The 19365-nt window shown below is 46.0% G+C and overlaps 1 protein-coding gene across 1 annotated transcript in view; it reads right to left on the bottom strand.

Moving 5' to 3' along the window:
• Nucleotides 1-2285: 2285 nt before the first annotated feature.
• CMTM7 (CKLF like MARVEL transmembrane domain containing 7) overlaps nt 2286-19365 on the bottom strand; it is a 53644-nt gene continuing 36564 nt past the window's right edge. Inside the window, exons 2-5 of the mRNA XM_069473354.1 lie at nt 15276-15449; nt 7635-7733; nt 4808-4889; nt 2286-2858 (exon numbers count right to left, since the gene is read on the bottom strand). Coding sequence (XP_069329455.1) covers nt 2845-2858; nt 4808-4889; nt 7635-7733; nt 15276-15449 — 369 coding nt within the window. The 3' untranslated portion in view covers nt 2286-2844. The remainder of the gene's footprint in view (nt 2859-4807; nt 4890-7634; nt 7734-15275; nt 15450-19365) is intronic.

Here is a 19365-nt window from a genome sequence, read left to right as displayed (position 1 = left end):
AGTCCTCCACAGGGACAGCTGAACGGCATTGCCACACTGGCTTGGATACTCACTCCCTGGGGTTGAAGCTGTAGCCCAGGGGCAGTGAGTCACCACTGGGAAAACACAGGGTTCCTTCTCCCTACTGTCCACAGCATCCTCAGTTGCCAATGGACAGCCAGCTGCCAAGATGACAAGGACTCCCAGGTGCTGGCCCTGTTTGCGGAATGTCCCTCAGTGGCTGGGGAGCTACCAGGGACAAAAGAGCTGGAGGAACAGAGGGTCTGAAAATCATTGCCACACTTTGAAAGTGAAAAGCCAGCGTCCCCTTCCCCAGGTTGGGTGGAGTTAGCAGGCAGGGGCGACCCCCACGACCCAGCTCAGGGGCGGCGGCCGTGCATGTGTTAACCCACCTGGTGTCCTGCAGGTGTTTCCTCCTGCCCGGCATCCACAACCGCTCCTGGAGTCCTGCTGAAACCTGCCCTCTGCCCCCAAGCCTGACTCTAAAAGAATTTAAGGCCCAGGAAACTAAAAGCAAAGATGTTTTCCAGCAGTCTAACTCCCCACGCCCCTCAGCAACATTAACCGGCTTGTTTCCTGTCATTTCGGTACCTCTTTTGGGATTAAGACCAGAAAGATAACTATAATATAAGCACGTTGCTATGTTACTGAATTCCAGGAGGGTCCAGGATGGGCTTACTCTCTCCATTATAGGAATGAGGAGCGAAGGCTCAGCGAGGTAGTCGGTGCAATGCCAGGGGCTAGCATGGCAGAGCTGGGACCCACACCCAGGACTTCTGACTCCAACCAGATTTCTTCCCACCACCCTTAGCTCTGTTTGCTGAAACAATTACTCCCTGGTGCTGGGGTGTGTGGCCAGTTTCTTAAAAGGCCCTGTGGCTTCAAGCAGTCACCTCTGCCCCCACCTCCCACCTCAACACTCTGGTCGAGCAGCTGCCGCGGAGATCTCATCTGCTCTGCACTCCTCTTCCTCACTAAGCAGGCTCTGGCTCTTACCATTCGGCCATCGCACCCTCCCTACCCTCCTCTGTCCCGAGGGGAGACCCGAATGGTCACTCCGACTCCTGGTTCCTTGCTGAGGCCTGCATCGTCACCACACAGGCGGGGACCTCTGGGCCCCGCTGCCTCACCTGGACAGTGCCCTCCTCAGCCAAGCACCACCATCCTGTGTTGAGGAGCTGGTCAACACAGGGCTGCCCAGCCGTGTTCCCGCTCCAGCCCGCCCGAGACACGGGATGCCCTCCTGGCAGCAGCCACACCATGGTGCTGCTGCCCTAGATAATTCCAGACCGATCTCGCTCTCCTGAGCTGCGCAGCATCAAGGAGAGCAGCCCAAGAGCCCATCTCACAGCCTGGGGGGGGGGGGGGGTGGCACTGCCTCCGTTTCAGGCCACACGGTGCACAGGCAGGCATGGGGGTGGGAGTCAGGCACACCTAGATTCTAAGCCCCGTCCCTGCTGGCTTGCCCTGTGCTTTGGGAAGGGAGGCCCGATTTCCTCATCTCTAAAAAAGATGTTCCTAAGGCCTGCCCAAAACACTGCCATCACTAATAGATGTGGTCATGAATGTTACATGCTCAAAGGACGGCTCAACTAACTTTGTTCCACTCCCCCTTCCTCTTTCTAGCCAACTAAGCAGCCCATGACCGGGAAAGTGGTAAACATAAGATAAGAAGGTTAACTGTCATAGTGTAAACACAACCACTTAGCTTCCTTCAAAGCCCCTCACCTTTTTTTTTCTGGGATAGAGTCTGTCTCCCAGGCTGGAGGAAGTACAGTGGTGTCATGGTAGCTCACTGCAACCTCAGACGCCTGGGCTCAGGAGATCTTCCTGCTTTAGCCTCTCAAGTAGCCAGGACTATAGATAATGCGCCACGATGCATGGCCAGTTTTTCTATATTTAGTAGAGACAGGGTCTCGCCCTTGCTAAGGCTGGTCTCAAACTGCTGAGCGATCCTCCCGCCTCGGCCTCCCAGAGTGCTACGATTACAGGCGTGAGCCACTGAATCTGGCTGAAAGCCCTTTCTAAATTGAGCAAAACGATACTGCAGAAGGACCTAAATATAAACTAAAACCTGTACATGTTTACGCAAAATCTAAAATTCAACCTATTAACATCACCCAAAATGGAGCGAAAAACAGAAGTCTAGCAGTTCAGCAAGGAGTCTAGACAGAGCAATGTGTCAGACACAAACTCAAATGGAAACTGTTTCAGGCCATTTTACAGACTTCTAGTTCATTAAGAAATCCTTGTGCAATTGGTCAAGTCAATATTTTATTAAAAAACACACACACGTACAAACACACACAATGGTAACAAAGGCAGAGACAGGGAAAGGAGACATGAGATCTCCTATTTGGGAATAGGCACAACTCACTTTCAGAAAGAGGAGATCTCAGAGACCAGATTGACAAACGAGATAAATTAGGAGGAGGCTTTGTTTCTGTAAGAGGACTTAAGGCAGCATCACTCCCCTGAGGAATGTGAAGTTGAAGCAGATTGATGTAGGAGTATTCACAAACCCCCACCGTGAGTTAAGTGGGGCCATCAGTACCTGAGGTGGTTCTAAAAGCAGGAAGTGAGGGACCAGATTTCCCCTGAGGCTGCCTTCCTTTGGCAGAAGGGGAGGAATGTTCTCCAAGGAAGACTGGAAAGAGAGGCTCTGGCCAGCTCAGGAGCTCAGGGAACCACCTCCTGCCAAGGCGGGAGGAGAGTGCGGGCCCTTCCTTGTGCCCACCAGCGGTGCAGGCCTTTGGCACAGGGACACAGGTCCAGAAGCTTTGCCTCGGGTCACTGGTCCTCCGGTCTGCAGGGCTCCCTAGGGGCCCGAAGGCTGTGGCCTGGTCAGACAGCTGCATCTTGGGAAGGAAATGGCAAAGTCAGGACAGCTTTCCAGGGACGGAGCCCGCCGGGAAGCCACACACTGCTGGCTTGACCCCAAGGTCTGCCCTGGTGGAGGACAGAAGAGTTAGCACCCAGTGCTAACTTTCATTGGGATTATTTTATTCTTTTCAAATATTCTTCTAAAAAAGAAAAAAATTTCAATAGTGCAGAGACGGCACTCCTCCCACCTCAGTCCTCCTCAGAGGTAAGCCCCTGTGACGCCCTTAGCTGCTGCTTTTGGCGATTTCTCCATAATTTTAAGTAATATGTTTATATCAATATTTATAGATTTATCACCTTTAGACATTACTAACTTTTCTTCTACATTCTCCACTTTTTTAATCATTCATTTTTCTTAAACAGCTTTACTGGGATATAATTCACACACCGTACAGTTCACCCATATAAGTGTACAATTCAATGGTTTTCAGTATACAGGATTGTACAGCCACCATCACAATTTTAGGACATTTTCATCACCTCAAGCAGAAACCCCATCCCCATTAGTGGTCCCTCCTGAGTGCCCCCTGCCCCCAGCCCAAGGCCACTACTGTCTGGGGTCTCTGCGGATTTGCCTGTTCTGGACATTTCTTACGAATGGGACCCTACACCCCCGAGGCTTCGGTGCCTGGCTCCTTTCGCAAAGCTCTGCCGTGACTGCCTTTCTGCAGCCGTTCAGACAACGTGAGGCGCACACTTGGACATTTCGAATGTGTTTTTTTAAAAGAAAGAAAAAAAGATAAAGAAAGGAAGTGCTGGCTGAAAGAAAGAAGTGGATCAGTCAAAATAGTGGCTTCAAGCTTTCAGCAATTCTACTCCTAAGAATTTATTCTAAAGAAAAAAAAATGTTAAGGCTGTGTATAGGGATTTGTTGGTAAGGATGTTCTTTACAGCACTGTTTAGTCACAAAGAATGTTTTCAAGCCCCCTAAAACCTTAATGCCCTCAAAAAGGAGACAAGTTAGATAAGGGGCAGCACAGTCGTGCAATGAGTCGCTGCGACACCGCAGAGCCGGGGAGAGCGACAGAGCGGGATTCCTAATGACGCTGGGAAAACGTCTGATAGGTGGCTAAGTAGGAGGGAAAAACAGGTTACAAAGTAGCACATAAAGTCTGATCCTTTTAATAAAAGCAACAGGGATATATATTTTCACAGAGGAAATACTGGGAACATAGACACCCAGGTGCTATTTCTGGGTAGTGTGATGACAGACGGTTTTTATTTAATTTTTTTTCCCTTTAGCTGTATTTTCTAAAAGTTCCACGTTTTATTTTCATCATTAAGAAACTTATATAAAGAAAATGCTGGCCGGGCGCGGTGGCTCACGCCTGTAATCCTAGCACTCTGGGAGGCCGAGGTGGGCGGATCGTTTGAGCTCAGGAGTTCAAGACCAGCCTGAGCAAGAGCGAGACCCCACCTCTACTAAAAAAATAGGAAGAAATTATATGGACAGCTAAAAATATATATAGAAAAAAAAAAAAAAAAAATTAGCCGGGCATGGTGGCGCATGCCTGTAGTCCCAGCTACTCGGGAGGCTGAGACAGGAGGATCGCTTGAGCTCAGGAGTTTGAGGTTGCTGTGAGCTAGGCTGACGCCACGGCACTCACTCTAGCCTGGGCAACAGAGTGAGACTCTGTCTCAAAAAAAAAAAAAAAAAAATAAAGAAAATGCTTTGCCTTCAGAGGCTGAAATGTTAGGGCGTCACTGGGCGTGTGGAGACGGGGACGAGAGCAGAGATAATGGGGTTACACCTGCTCTCCTGGCGGCCCCTGTGCTCTAACACCAGTTCGCAGGTCCCCTTGGGATACAGCCTTCTCGGCAGCAGGGTCGTTCCCTGTTGTTGACGTCAAGAATAAGCCGTCCTCCTGTTGCCAAGAGGTGGGGAGTTTCAGAGATCCTCTGGGCACAGATACCCAGAACTCACCTGTGGACTGGGTCACACACGAGATCTTGTAGGACAGCCATATGCTTGCCAGGCAGAGGAAGGTGGCCAAGAAACCGAAGATCTGCAGTGGAAAGAGAGGACAGGATGTTCACAGGCGTGGGCCAATCACTTGGCAATCCTGTCTGTTTCTCATCTCTGTGCTGGTCCCCTGGACCATCTGTGGCCGGAAGGGGGCTTGGGGAGTCACCTGACCGGACCTCCTCGTCCTTGCTCAGGTGCACACATGAAGCCCAGAGAGACCCAGTCACCGGCCCCAGGTCCCCTAGGTTGGGCCCAGGTCAGGTCTGGCAGCCAGGCCTCTGGTCTCCACCCCCTGCCCTTCTCACTCTAGGCAACTTCAGGGCCCCCGTTTGGGTTCATATTTATAACCAACTTGGGGCCAAGCCACTGGACTTTGATTATCCTGGATGAATGAATTAGTAAGGTGAAATTATACATTTTAGTTTGGGTTTAAATTTTTTTTTTTTATTTCACAACATTATGGGGTACAAATGCTTGGGTTTAAAAATTTGAAATGTTCAAATGGATTTTATTGGTGTGGTGGCATTGTTTGCATTTCATTTGTCATGGCTTTCTGTTCCATTCTGGCTTTATAGCCATGCAAGAGCCAGAAGCTGAGGCCTTTCTATCCAGTTTGCACACATTAAATAATATTAGACTGAAATAAGGGCAGTGTACTTTTCCTTTCTCAGGGTCCATCTAGTCTGACCTAGCCCAGCCCAACCCCTCACTTGCAGATGGGGAACAGGTGCCTGGGGAAGAAGGGGCCTTGGGGGAGGCTCCTCAGCCGGTTCAGGGAGAAGGCAGGCACAAACCCTGGTGTCTTTGGAACTCTGACGGCTGCAGCCATTTTCCTTCCTTGTGAACACACTGGCAGCTGTAGCAGCTAAAACTTACTGACCACCTACTGTGTACCTGCCAGGGTACTAAGCCCTTGTGTGGATCCCATTAACACAACTCTATGAAGTGGGTGCTAGTACTACCTGCCTTCATCCCCCCCATTTTACAGCCAAAGAAAGGGAGGTACAGGAGGTCAACTATTTTGCATAAGGTTACAGAGCCAGCAAGGGCCAGACATGGGGCGTGAGCCCCGGGAGTCCGGCTCCAGAGTCCACGCTGTGCTATTCTGGCCGCACAGGTGTTCTCAGACCACTCAAAGGCCTCGGGCTCATTGTGCCACCACTAGTGCACGCCTGAAATCACCGCTTGACGTCCAACAGGAATGGTCCGGGCACAGCCAGGTGAAGGGTAGGACTTTCAACAAGGTTTGGTTTTCTTTTCAAGCCCAGCTGCTGGTTTACATTAACAGCTGCCACCACCAGCCCACACTCACTACTTCCTCGAGTGCCTTTTCCTTGGCTCTGTTTGTACCAATTGTTTGTAGCACATAATTAGCCTATTAGTGCCTGTCCTGGCCTCTCATTGTCTGTTCTGCACAATTAGCACATTATATACCATCCCAGTCTCCAACTGTCTGCACTGCATAATTGAACAGTTTATTATATCGCTACATAATACCATTCTAGATGACAATGCCTTGTTTGCTAATTGTTTCATGTGCCTTGTCATCATCTCCTAAGCTAAATTGCCACTTTCTCATAAGCAAGGACCATATTTTTAAAATTTCTTCTGGCTTCCCCGTGGCCCAGGTTTGGTCCTGGGCACGACGACAGTGTATGATAAATGTTGGCTACTGGGGCTCCAGGGCTAACATGGTTACATGCAGCCTGAGTTACCAAACCCAGCTGGCATCTCCCTGTGTGGGCCCCGAAACACAGAGGGGTACATTTCCTCCTGCCTCCGCCACCAGCCCACACTGCAGCTGGCCAGGTGGTGAGCTACAAGTGGCAACCACCCCCTCCTCAGGGACTGCGCAGGGGCAGGGTTGTGGGAGGGGGTGCTGAGGGAGGCACAGACGGGCCATCAGTGTTTAGGGCCACCCTCTGCAGTGACGTTCTGCCCCCATGCTGACCTTTGGAGGAGAGACTCCATCTCTCAGTGGAATTCCAGGAGCCAACCCACTCCCAGGCCAAAGCCCGGAGGATTTTGGTAACGTGTGTAAGTCAGTGAATGTTACACACAGAGAGAGCTGTTTATTCTTTTCTTCTTCTTTTTTTAAAGAGATGGGGTCTCACTATGTTGTCCAAGCTGGACTTGAACTCCTAGGCTTAAGCGATCCTCCTGCCTCAGCCTCCTGAGTAGCTGAGACTACACCATGCCTGGCTTGAGAGAGTTTTTCTTAAAACTCATTTGAAAAATCTTGCCTTTTTATCAGTGAAGCAAATCAGTACTGCAAACAACTAAATCAGAAATCAGATGACAGGAATCTGTGAATCGCATACGGGTGTTATTTCCTGCCCCGAATCCTGTTAAGAATCAGGAATGGCAAAGCTAAGACTCATGGCAGATTCACTAACTGATCATAGCATCCTGCCGCCTGGGCCCACAAAAGGCCCTAAAATCTTTCTCTGCACATTACCGTGGCAGCCACAAGCAAATGATCAGAGTGGGCATGCAAATTAAAACCCATCTGCCCCTGATTTAAGTAGTGGCTGTAGGAGAGGGAGGCCTGGGCTCCTGGGGGCCACTTGCATTTGCCAACAGCCCTGACATACCACCTTCTGAGACCCTCTGCTGTTCGCCCACGTTTAAGGCTCTTTGGAGGTAGCTGCTGGCTGGATCAAGGTAGCTATCGAATCTGTGAAAGAAAGGCCCCAGAAACCAACCCCTTTCCTGCCCCCCACCACGAAACAATAAGCATTTGAAACATGAATTCATTCCTAAAGACCCCCATGAACATCCTCACCGCTCCGGCTACCAGTCCGCCCTGGCTGTAACTCTTGGAGGCTGCCACGATGGAGGCGATGAGGAGGAGCAGGGTACCGATTCCATAGTGCAGAAGTTCCTGGGGGCAGCAACAAAGCAGACGGTGGGTAGGGAGGTCCACTCCTAGCTCTTGCAGAGCAACTGGGCATCAGAAGAGATGAAAAGAAGGGGAGAGTGACACCGGCTGGGAGCAGCGGTGCAGCTAGCAGGCGGCCGACGTGGAAGGCTGGCCGGGAAGAGGCCAAGCAAGAGAGGAACGATGTTCAATGCTAGGCAGGCGGGAAGGGAAGGGGACGCAGAGAAAGGAAGCTCTCCTGAGGGCAGAGACAGCCACTGAGGACCGCTCCACTCCAGAGATCAATCTGTAGACAGTACACTGATCTCTGGCTAAAGCTACTAAACAGCAAATGAGCTTCTTGCAGTTCCCAGGCTGGAGAGTTTAAATGGAGGCTCCAGCTCTGGGAAGCAAAGCCCCTTAAAGAGATATGTGCCTTTCTCTTCAGCTTCAGAGAAAGTTCTGGGCCAACAATGTGCTGCCTTTGTGTGGCAGCCCCGAGTGTGGACTTGAGAGGTGCTTGTTCCTAGGGGCCCTTTGTGCTCAGAGTCAGAGCCCAGAATGAGGCGTGGTGCGCAGTGGCAGCTCCTCTCTCACTCCTAAGCCCTCTTGGTTTTGTCCTCATTTTGTCGTTCCCTCTTCTCTCCAGAAGAACTCCCTGTGGCCAGGCTCTGCCAATGAGCCTACTGGCAGGACTGACTCCATCTTTACTTCTTGCCTTGGCCCATGGGCCGTCCATTTCCACCCCATTCACTCCCTGTGATTAAAAAGCATCTCTGCCGGCCATGGACAAGGCTGGACCTATTAGTAATATGAGAATGCTTTTACCTCACCCTCCCTCCTCCCCATTCAATGCCAGATCAGAGGAGAACTGGAGCTGAGAGCCACTTAGAGTCTTGCTCTGAATCTAGAGTCAATCCATTTCAGTTGCCTGCAATGAGAATTTAGACATCATTCCTTCGTGAAGGTCTGCCCATCAGGGCAGGCAGCTATTACAGTTTGGAAAAGCATTCCATTTTGAAGCTTAGCTCCTCTCAAAGCTATACAAAATCAAAGACTCTGATTTGTTTTCTAGTGAATAGAAAGGACTACGCCAGGTAGATCACAGAGATTGTGACTAAAGAGCAGATTAGTAGCTGGAAGTTCTCCATCTCCAAGATTCTCACCTATAAAAAAAGAGGAGGATGACGTGGGACAGAGAAAGACACTCGAGAGAATCCTAGCTGGGAGGTACTTAAACAGTACTCAGCCAAAAATGTGTGGTGGAGCCTGTCCTTCCAACACTCACCACCCCCTTAGCCCACCCCAGTTCTTTTTTTTTTTTTTTTTGAGACAGAGTCTTGCTCTGTTGCCCAGGCTACAGTGCCATGGTGTCAGCCTAGCTCACAGCAACCTCAGACTCCTGGGCTCAAGCAATCCTCCTGCCTCAGTCTCCCAAGTAGCTAGGACTACAGGCATGCGCCACCATGCCTGGCTAATTTTTTCTATATATTTTTAGTTGGCCTGCTAATTTCTTTCTATTTTTTAGTAGAGACGGGGTCTCGCTCTTATTCATGCTGATCTCAAACTCCTGACCTCGAGTGAGCCACCCGCCTTGGCCTCCCAGAGTGCTAGGATGACAGGCATGAGCCACCTCGCCCGGCCTCAGCCAAACATTTAAAGAACAATTAATACCAATTCTGCACAAACTCTTTCAAAAGATAAAATAGAATTAGCTGGGCATGTTGGTGTGCACCTGTAGTCCCAGCTACTTGGGAGGCTGAGTTGGGAGGATCGCTTGAGCCCAGGAGTTTGAGGATGCAGTGAGTATGATGATGCCACTACACTCTAGCCCAGGCAACAGAACAAGACTCTGTCTCAAAAAGAAAAAAAAAAAAGATAAAAAAGAAGGAAACACTTCCCAAATTATTCTATGTGACCAGTATTATCTTGATACCCAAACCATACAGACATGAGAAGAGAACTACAGACCACTATCTCTTTTGAATATAGATGCAAAAAATCCTCAACAAAATACTAGCAAGCTGAATCTACCAACATACATGAGGTTGGGATAAATGTCCTTTGGTCATGGTGTATAATCCATTTTACGAGGTCTGTCTGGAAAGTATCCAGCCATTGTTATATGTTATATGGAGGATTTTGGTAATGTGTGTAAGTGAAAGTCAGTGAATGCTGCACACAGCTATTTTTTTCTTCTTTTTTTTTGTTTTTAAAGAGATAGGGTCTCATCTGCACTCGAATGTTTTTAGCAGCACAATTCATAATTGCAAAGACGTGGGAACAACCCAAGTGCCCATCAATACATGAGTGTATTAATAAAATGTGGTATATGTATACCGTGGAGTACTACTGAACTATAAGAAACAATGGTGATATAGCACCTCTTGTATTTTCCTGGATAGAGCTGTAGCCCATTCTACTAAGTGAAGTATCCCAAGAATGGAAAAATAAGCACCACATGTACTCACCATCAAATTGGTTTCACTGATCATCACCCAGGAGCACATTTAGGAATGACATTAATTGGGTGTCGGGCAGATGTGGGGGGGATGGGTGTATGCATACATGATGAGTGCGGTGTGCACCATCTGGGGGATGGACACGCTTGAAGTTCTGACTCAGGGGGAGGAGGATAAGGGAAATATACCTAACCTAAACTTTTGTACCCCCATAATATGCTTAAATTAAAAAAAAAAAAAAAAAGAGAGATGGGGTCTCATTATGTTGCCCAGACTGGACTTGAACTCCTAGGCTCAAGTGATCCTCCTGCCTCAGCCTCCTGAGTAGCTGAGACTACAAGTGCACACTTGTTAATATAATGAGAATGATTTATACAACATTGATACAACCTGCCAGCCAAGGAGAGTGGATTGTAATGTAAATGTGTGAATAATGATGACTTCACTGTACTAGTCAGTGGGGCACTAGACACTGTTGAGTGAGCATGTGTACTGTGTGGCCATTGCATTCAAAATGATTGGGCGAGTAGAGCAAAGATTCTGCATCAAATTTTGCATTAAGCTTGAACATTCCTCCGTGGAAACCATTCGGATGATTCAGAAGGCTTTCGGGGATAATGCAATGAGTGGAGTGCAAATAAATGTGTGGCACAAATGCTTCAAAGATGGTCAAGGATCTGTTGAAAGTGGTCCATGTTCTGGAAGGCCTACAACAAGCAGAACACCTGAGAATGCTGAACGTGTACGGGCTAGGTTAAGAGACGTTGGGAGAACTGTGTGAAGTCCCAAGTGCCTACTTTGAAGGAGACTGAGGTGTCATTGTCCTATGTACAATGTTTCTTGTATCTTCTTCAATAAATGTCTCTATTTTTCATATTACATGGCTGGATACCTTCTGGACAGACCTCGTAAAATGGATTATACACCATGACCAAATGAAATTTATCCTAGGAATGCAAGGTTGGTTCAACATATAAGAACAAATCAATGTAATGTACCATATTAATAGAATAATGTGGAGAAAACCCACATGGATCATCTCAATAGACACAGAAAAAAGATTTGACAAAATCTAACACCCTTCATGATAAAACACTCAACAAAGTAGGACTAGAAGGGAACTTCCTCAATCTGATAAAGGGCATTTACCAAAAAACAGATACCCAATATCATATTTAATGATGAAAGATGAAATGCTTTCCTCTTAAAATCAGGAAAAAGATAATGATGCCTGCTCTTGCCATTTATAGTCAACATTCAACTAATTTACTCAACTAATTTCTTTTTTTTTTTTTTTGAGACAGAGTCTCACTCTGTTGCCTGGGCTACAGTGAGTGCCGTGGCGTCAGTCTAGCTCACAGCAACCTCAAACTCCTGGGCTTAAGCGATCCTACTGCCTCAGCCTCCCGAGTAGCTGGGACTACAGGCATGTGCCACCATGCCCGGCTAATTTTTTGTATATATATATATTTTAGTTGTCCATATAATTTCTTTCTATTTTTAGTAGAGACGGGGTCTCACTCTTGCTCAGGCTGGTCTCGAACTCCTGACCTCGAGCGATCCACCCGCCTCGGCCTCCCAGAGTGCTAGGATTACAGGCGTGAGCCACCGCGCCCGGCCTCAACTAATTTCTTGCAATAAGGCAAGAGAATGAAATAAAAGGCACTGAGATTAGAAAGAAGTAAAACCATCTCTGTTTGCAGATGACATGGTCTTATACATATAGAATATCCTAAGAAATCCACTAAAAATCTATTATTAATAGAACTAATAAAGGAGTTCAACAAAGTATAAGACAGGATCAATACAAAAGTAATTGTATTCCTATACATTTGCAATGAAAAATATGAAAATGAAATTAAGAAAAATCTGGTTGAAATAGCATCAAAAAGAATAGAATACTTAGGAACAAATTTAACAAAAAAAGTACAAAACTTATACTCTGCAAACTATAAAACACTGAAAGAAATGAAAGAAGGTCTAAATAAATGGAAAAATCTCCCATGTTCATGGATCATATGACTTAATATTGTTAGGATAGCAATATTACCCAAATTGAGCTACAAATCCAACAAAATTCCTAATAGAATCTCAACTAATTTCTTTGTAGAAATTGAAAAGCTGACTCTAAAATTTAGGGGGAATTGTAATGATCCAAAACAATCCTAAAAAAGAACAAATTGGGAGGACTCCCATTTCCTAATTTCACAACTATAAAGCTACAGTAATTAAAATAGTGTGGTACTGGCATAAATACAGACATATAGATCAATGGAATAGAATTGAAAGTCCAGAAATAAATGCATGTATTTAACGGTCAATTGATTTTGACAAAGGTGCCAACACCATTCAATGGGGAAAGAATAGTCTTTTCAATATATGGTGCTGGGAAAACTGGATATCCCCATGCAAAAAATGAAGCTGAACCCTTACCTCACACCATATGCAGAAATTAACTCAACATTATGTTAAGTGAAATAAGCCAGGAACAGAAACTAAAACACTGCATGTCCTCACTCATATGTGGAAGTTAAAAAGAGTTGATCTTACAGAAGTAAAAAGTACAACAGAAGTTACTAGAGGCTGGGAATGGTAGGAGAAAGGGAGGGATAAGGAGAGATTTGTTAAAGGACACAAAATTACAGCTAGATAGGAGAAATAAGTTCTAGTGGTCTTTAGCACTGTAGGATGACTATAGTTAACCATAATACATTATATGGTTTCAAATAGCTAGAAGGAGGATATTGAATGTTCTCAACACAAAGCAATGATAAATGTTTGAGATGACAGATATGCTAATTACCCTGATCTGATCATTATACAGTATATGTATTGAAACATCACTATAGGCCAGGCATGGTGGCTCACACCTGTAATCCTAGTACTTTGGGAGGCTGAGGTAGGAGGATTGCTTGAGTCAGGAGTTCAAGACCAGCCTCAGCAAGAGGCTAGGTTCAACATAATAGAGGCTTTCTATTTCAAAAAAATAGAAAGAAATTAGCTGAGCAACTATAATAGAAAAAATTAGCCAGATGTGGTGGTGCACACCTGTAGTCCCAGCTACTCAGGAGGCTGAGGTGGGAGGATCGCTGAGCTCAGAAATCTAAGGTTGCTGTGAGCTAGGCTGATGCCACAGCACTCTAGCCTGGGCAACAGAATGAGACTCTGTCTCAAAAAAAAGAAACATCACTATGTACCGTATGAATACATATAATTTATTATTTGTCAATTAAAAATAAATTCAAAAAATTAAATCAAAATGGATTAAAACCTAAATGTAAGAACTAAAACTATAAAACTCTTAGACGAAAACACAGAGGTAAATCTTCACTATCTTGGAGTTGGCAATAGCTGCTTAGATATGACACCAAAAGCATGAGCTAAAAAAGAAAAAAAAAGATAAGTTAGATTTATCAAAATTAAAAACTTGTGCTTTAAAGGGCACCATCAAAAAAGTGAAAAACAATGAACAGAATGGGAGGAAATATGTGCAAATCATCTGATAAGGGACTTTTATCTAGAATATATAAAGAACTCTTACAACTGAATAATAAAAGACAGATAACCTAATCAAAATGGGCAAAGGATCTGAATAGATATTTCTTTAAAGAAAAAGTACAAATAGCCAAAAAGCACATGAAAAGATAATTGACCTCATTAGTCATCAGAGAGATCAAAACCACTTCACACTCACTAGAATGGCTAAGATCATAAAGTCAGATAATAAGTGTGCCCAGTATAGGGTGAAATTCGAGCCCTCATACACTTTTGGTAGAAATGTAAAACAGTGTACCCACTTTGGCATACAGTCTGGCAGTTCCTCAAATAATTAAACATAAAGTTACCATATGACCCAGCAATTTTACTCTTAGATATATACCAAAGAAAAATGAAAACATGTTCACATAGAAAACTTGTATATGAATGCTCACAGCATTATTCATAATAGCCAAAGGGTGAAAATACCCAAAGGTCCATCAGTGATGAATGAAAACAAAGTGTGGTGTACCCATGCAATGGAATAACACTTGATCATAAAAAGGAATGAAGTACAGATACACACTACAACATGGATGAACCATGAAAACATTCTGCTAAGTGAAAGAAGTTAGTTACAAAAGATCACAAATATGATTCCATTTATGTGAAATGTCCAAAGTAGAAAAATTTTACAGACAGAAAGCAGATCAGTCTTTGCTTAGGACTAGAGGAGATGAGTGGTGGGGACGTGAGAGCTAAAGGGTACAGAATTATTTTTTGAAATGATGAAAATATTCTTTTTTTTTTTGAGACAGAGTCTTACTACCCTCTATTGCCCGGGCTAGAGTGCCGTGGCATCAGCCTAGCTCACAGCGACCTCAAACTCCTGGGCTCAAGCGATCCTCTTGCCTCAGCATCCCAAGTAGCTGGGACTATAGGCATGCACCATCACACCCGGCTAATTTTTTCTGTTTTTAGTAGAGACAGGGTCTCGCTCTTGCTGAGGCTGGTCTTGAACTCCTGAGCTCCAGTGATTCCCCCGCCTTGGCCTCCCAGAGTGCTAGGATTACAGATGTAAGGCACTGTGCCCAGCCTGAAAATGTTCTAAAATTGACTGTGGTGATAGATGCCCAATTTTGAAAATATACTAAACTCCATTGAACTGCACACTTTAAATGGGTGAATGGTATAGTATGTGAACTGCATAGCAACAAAGCTTTAAAAAAAATAATATAGTGGGAACAAAAACATCTGGCAACCTCTGATTGTCTCCCTACCCTGCCCATCCCCTTTAGCTAACAAATCCCATCATGCAATGCTCACAACAGCATAAATACCCACCCTCTCCATCAGCTCCTTCCTTCCTGTTCCTCCTCCCAACTCCCACACCACAGCCCATTCTCTGTCACTTGAGAAAATCAACACTGAGGCCAAAGCCACAGTCTTCTTGTAGCTGGCAAGTGAGTTTTAGAAAGCAGAGATGTCCACCAAACCATGGGAAATTCAGGGCGGAAGCAAAGGACGGTTAAAGAGGAGGAATGGGCAGACGGGAAGGACTGCATTGGGTGTCAAAGCAGCTGACATCCTGACGTCGGCATGCTGAGAACAGGGCCGGGCTGCTTACCGACAGGGGCCAGCTGATACAGGTGAGCAGGCGGTAGACGCGGAAGAGGTGGACCAGGTAAAAGGCGAGGATCATTATCAAGTCGCAAATGGTGACCACTTCAAAGTAGCTGTAGGCACTGTAGTCGGTCCACACAGAGCTCCGCACACAGATGAAGGCGATCAGCAGCGTGACCTGAGACATGAGTACAGAGACATCAGAGAAGTGCCTGCCCAAGACAGGAACCCAGGGCACGAACAAACAGAAAACAAACCAGACATCCCCCTGGCAGGCCAGAATTGAGGAAATGCTACAGGTTATTTCCGCACAAACTGGCTGCAAGGTTGGGAGAGTGCAATTTCATAGAGTGCAAGCTTTTTAAAATACATGCTAGTTGTGAATGCTGATGATGGCAGAGACTGACTTCGTCCCCTCTGAAGTGCACTGTATTGTGCCGGCAGGATGCCTCACACGGACATAACAAAGCAGAACCATTCCATTTATTTGCTGGACCACCACAGGGCAAAGAATAGAGTACAGAGTGACAGCTGACCTAGGGTTTACATGTTAGGTTGGACTGTATGAAGTTGCCAATATTCAACTGTTTTTGACCTACAAAAGATGACAATTCATACAATACAGCCTATCAGTCGGCAGGCAGTAAGTTACCATTTGCTGATGTCTGACATAGATGATCTCACTAAGGCCTTGCAGAATGCTGCCAGGTAGACCAAATCCTCATGTTCATATGGGGAAACTGAGGCATGTGGGTTCACAATTAGTCCAAGGCTACCCAGCTTGTAAGCAGCAGCGGTGGGATTTGAATCCAGGTCTGCCTGACTCTAGCAACTCTGTTCCTCCATGTCAGATGCAATTTTGCCTCCCAAAAATGTAAGCCGTCATCCTAAAAAGCTGAAAGGGGTGGATATATCATCAAACGGGTGATGCCCTGTTTCAGAGGTGGTGCCTGCTCACCACCAGGGCAGGTGCTGAGGCCTCACTCAGTGATACTGTTGCATGAATGAATGAATGTGCACAATTAATGACCTACTATTGGCCAGGCGCGGTGGCTCACGCCTGTAATCCTAGCACTCTAGGAGGCCGAGGCGGGAGGATCACTCGAGGTCAGGAGTTTGAGACCAGCCTGAGGAAGAGCGAGACCCCGTCTCTACTAAAAATAGAAAGAAATTATCTGGCCAACTAAAAATATATATAGAAAAAATTAGCTGGGCATGGTGGTGCATGCCTGTAGTCCCAGCTACTCGGGAGGCTGAGGCAGGAGGATCGCTTAAGCCCAGGAGTTTGAGGTTGCTGTGAGCTAGGCTGACGCCACGACACTCTAGCCTGGGCAATAGAGCGAGACTCTGTCTCAAGAAAAAAAAAAATTATTTAAAAAAAAAAGAAAAAAAATGACCTACTAATGAACTGATAGGTCAGGTAAATATTATTAGCAACACATGAATATGACAGGTGAGTAGAATGGAGGAGGGAAGAGAAGATTCTGAGTTTTTGTGAAGGCCACTCAAAGAGAATGAAACCTTGTCCACTTCGTGCAGGGAATAAATCAATAACACACAGGGTTAAATGCATGTAAAAATCTCAGGATCTATTTTAAATGCACAACTAATTTAGGAAAAAGATTATTTTATACAGCCTCTTTCCTATAGAATAGTGATTCTTAAATGTGTGGGCGTGGGGAGAGAGAGAAAGAGAGATTTGTGTCCTATGGGACATTTGGCAATGGCTGGATACATTTTTGATTATTACAACTGGGGGGTTCAACTGGCCTTTAGTGGGTAGAGGCCAGGGGGGCTGCTAAACAGCCCAAAATGCATAGTACAGCTCCCATAATAATTATCCAGCCCCAAATATGACCCCTAAACTATTGTACTGCTGTTGAAAAACCCTGCCGTAGAAAATGTCAGTCTACAATGAGAATTAAATCACGAAACAGATCTAACTCCAGTTAAAGTGGTCAATGCTGAAAATGCTCTTATTTTCTAAAGCCCCTTGTTTCTAGCTCTCTCTCAAGGTCTCAGTAATAGGTACAACAGCTAAAAAAGAACTCTTGGCTTGAAGTGGGCACAAAGACTGTTCTGCTTAACAGATGAAAACACAAGTGTGTGGCTCTGACATGGAGGGACCCTCAACATTTGCGATTTCCCTTTGCTAATGAGTAACATGAGTATTTGCATTTTTTCGGTTCCTCTGAAGCCAGCCAGCCATGGCAATATAATGATTCACACCTTGAGGTTGTTTCAAGCTCTTACAGTGCCTCTGCTTTACATGCAGGACTGTGCATGGTCTCCAGGGCTTGGCTGTCTCGTCAGTCCCATTTCCCGACCTCATCTATTCGAGGAAGTCTCCCCCGCGGGGTCTCCCCCACGATACGCTGACCTCCTCATGCACTGGGCTATTTTTATGCACGGCTTAAATGCAGATAATTTGGAATGATGCAGTATGATTACTAGGTGAAGAGGCAATTTTGCACCTAATTTAATGCAAAGATTAAAATAATTTTTACAACTCTTCATTGATGAGGGAGTCAGCCCTCTCTCATGGTGACACAGGGATATGCAAGTTTCCCAATGAACAAAAGGGGTCTGGGCAGGCCTTCCCCCTCTGAGCTTCCAGGCTGAGTACTCTGCAGCAGGACATTATTGCCATGTCACAAACATCTCAAACCTCGCTGGGAAACTTGAAATAAGACTTCCTGAATTCTGTTCACACGGACTGCACCCGCCTACCATGTGCCCTTCTTTAGGAAAGCCCCATTTTGGAAAACTCTAGTTTAGACAGGATAGGGCATGTGCTTATGCGTGCTCCTAAAAACTTCCTTTTTGCCCGAGGATTCATTCATTCCAACTGGACACAGCCAGCGTCTCAGCCAGCTCACTGTAGTCCCAGCAGTTTGGGAGGCCAAGGTGGGAGGATCGCTTGAGCCCAGGAGGTCAAGGTTACAGTGAGCTATGATCACACCATGGCATTCCAGCCTCGGTGACAGAGCAAAACCACATCTCTATATATAAAAAAAAAAAAAAAAAAAATTTAAAAATAGATATGACTGACACTGGACTTTTCAGAAATTCTTCTAAGGCCAGTAGGTAACTTCTGCAAATGTTGGGGACCCCTGAATCATTTAAATCAGTTCTCAGGGGGCAAGAAGAAAGGTGAAGCAGAAAGAAGAACAAGACGACGGTGGAGAACAGGCCCTGGGTGTTTATCCACTGGCCCCTCATGTCTCTCAGGATCTCTCCTTGTTCCCGGTCCGAAAAGCAAATGAACAAAACGCCTGAGTTCAGAAAGGACCGAGGGAGGAGTTCTGCCTTCAGCACAGGTGAGGCTGGGAGGCTCTCTGGAAGACAGGTGTGCTTTTGCTTGGAGCAACTTCAGCGTGATACTCCCCAAGGGCTAACTAGTCTCTTAAGGTGCCTTCTAGCTCCTCTCGTAAAGGTTTGTTCCTTTATATTGAACTGTCACGGAAGTTGAAAATAAAGCATCTAACATAAAAGTCCAGGGGTTTAAAAGCAATGTTGCAAGAGCCTGCCACTCAAAGCAAGGGTCCCACATGCCAGCCGTGACACTGTGTAGAGTCACAGGAATTAGAATTCCAGAGTAGAAACATCCCTCCTCCCCGAACCTGTGTCCTTTCTGACTCTATTCTATCAGAATTCTTACTAGAAAGAAGAGACGATTTTTGTGAAAGTAGCAGAGGGTTACAATTTCACAGGAGGTGAAGCAAGCTGGCATTACCTGAGAAAAATGATTTTCCCCTGAGGACTGCAGAACTAGACCAGTCTGGGCCTAACTAGAGTAGACACCCAGAGCCGGGTGACAACAGCTTGTCTAGGTTTTAAGCCTGGCTGAGCGTCCCTCCAGGAAGAAATGGAATTTTGATTTCTAAGTAAATTCCAGAAAAATTTCTGGAAAAGACTCAACAGACACTTTCAGGAGATGCCTACTTCTGAGCTGGGCAGAACAAGCGTCTTGAGGTCTTGGAGGCCCTGAGTCCTGCTGCCCGCAGCCCATGCTTGGGAACGTTCCCTCCGCGGGCCTGAGTCCCCACGTCCCTGCCAAGTCCGTCCACTGAGCGTGCCTGTCTGTGTCTGGC

The sequence above is a fragment of the Eulemur rufifrons genome, chromosome 7 (assembly GCF_041146395.1).
Source record: "Eulemur rufifrons isolate Redbay chromosome 7, OSU_ERuf_1, whole genome shotgun sequence".
Lineage (NCBI taxonomy): Eukaryota > Metazoa > Chordata > Mammalia > Primates > Lemuridae > Eulemur > Eulemur rufifrons.
The sequence above is the reverse complement of the archived record's forward strand: the minus strand, read 5'-3'. Positions and strand labels throughout refer to the sequence as shown.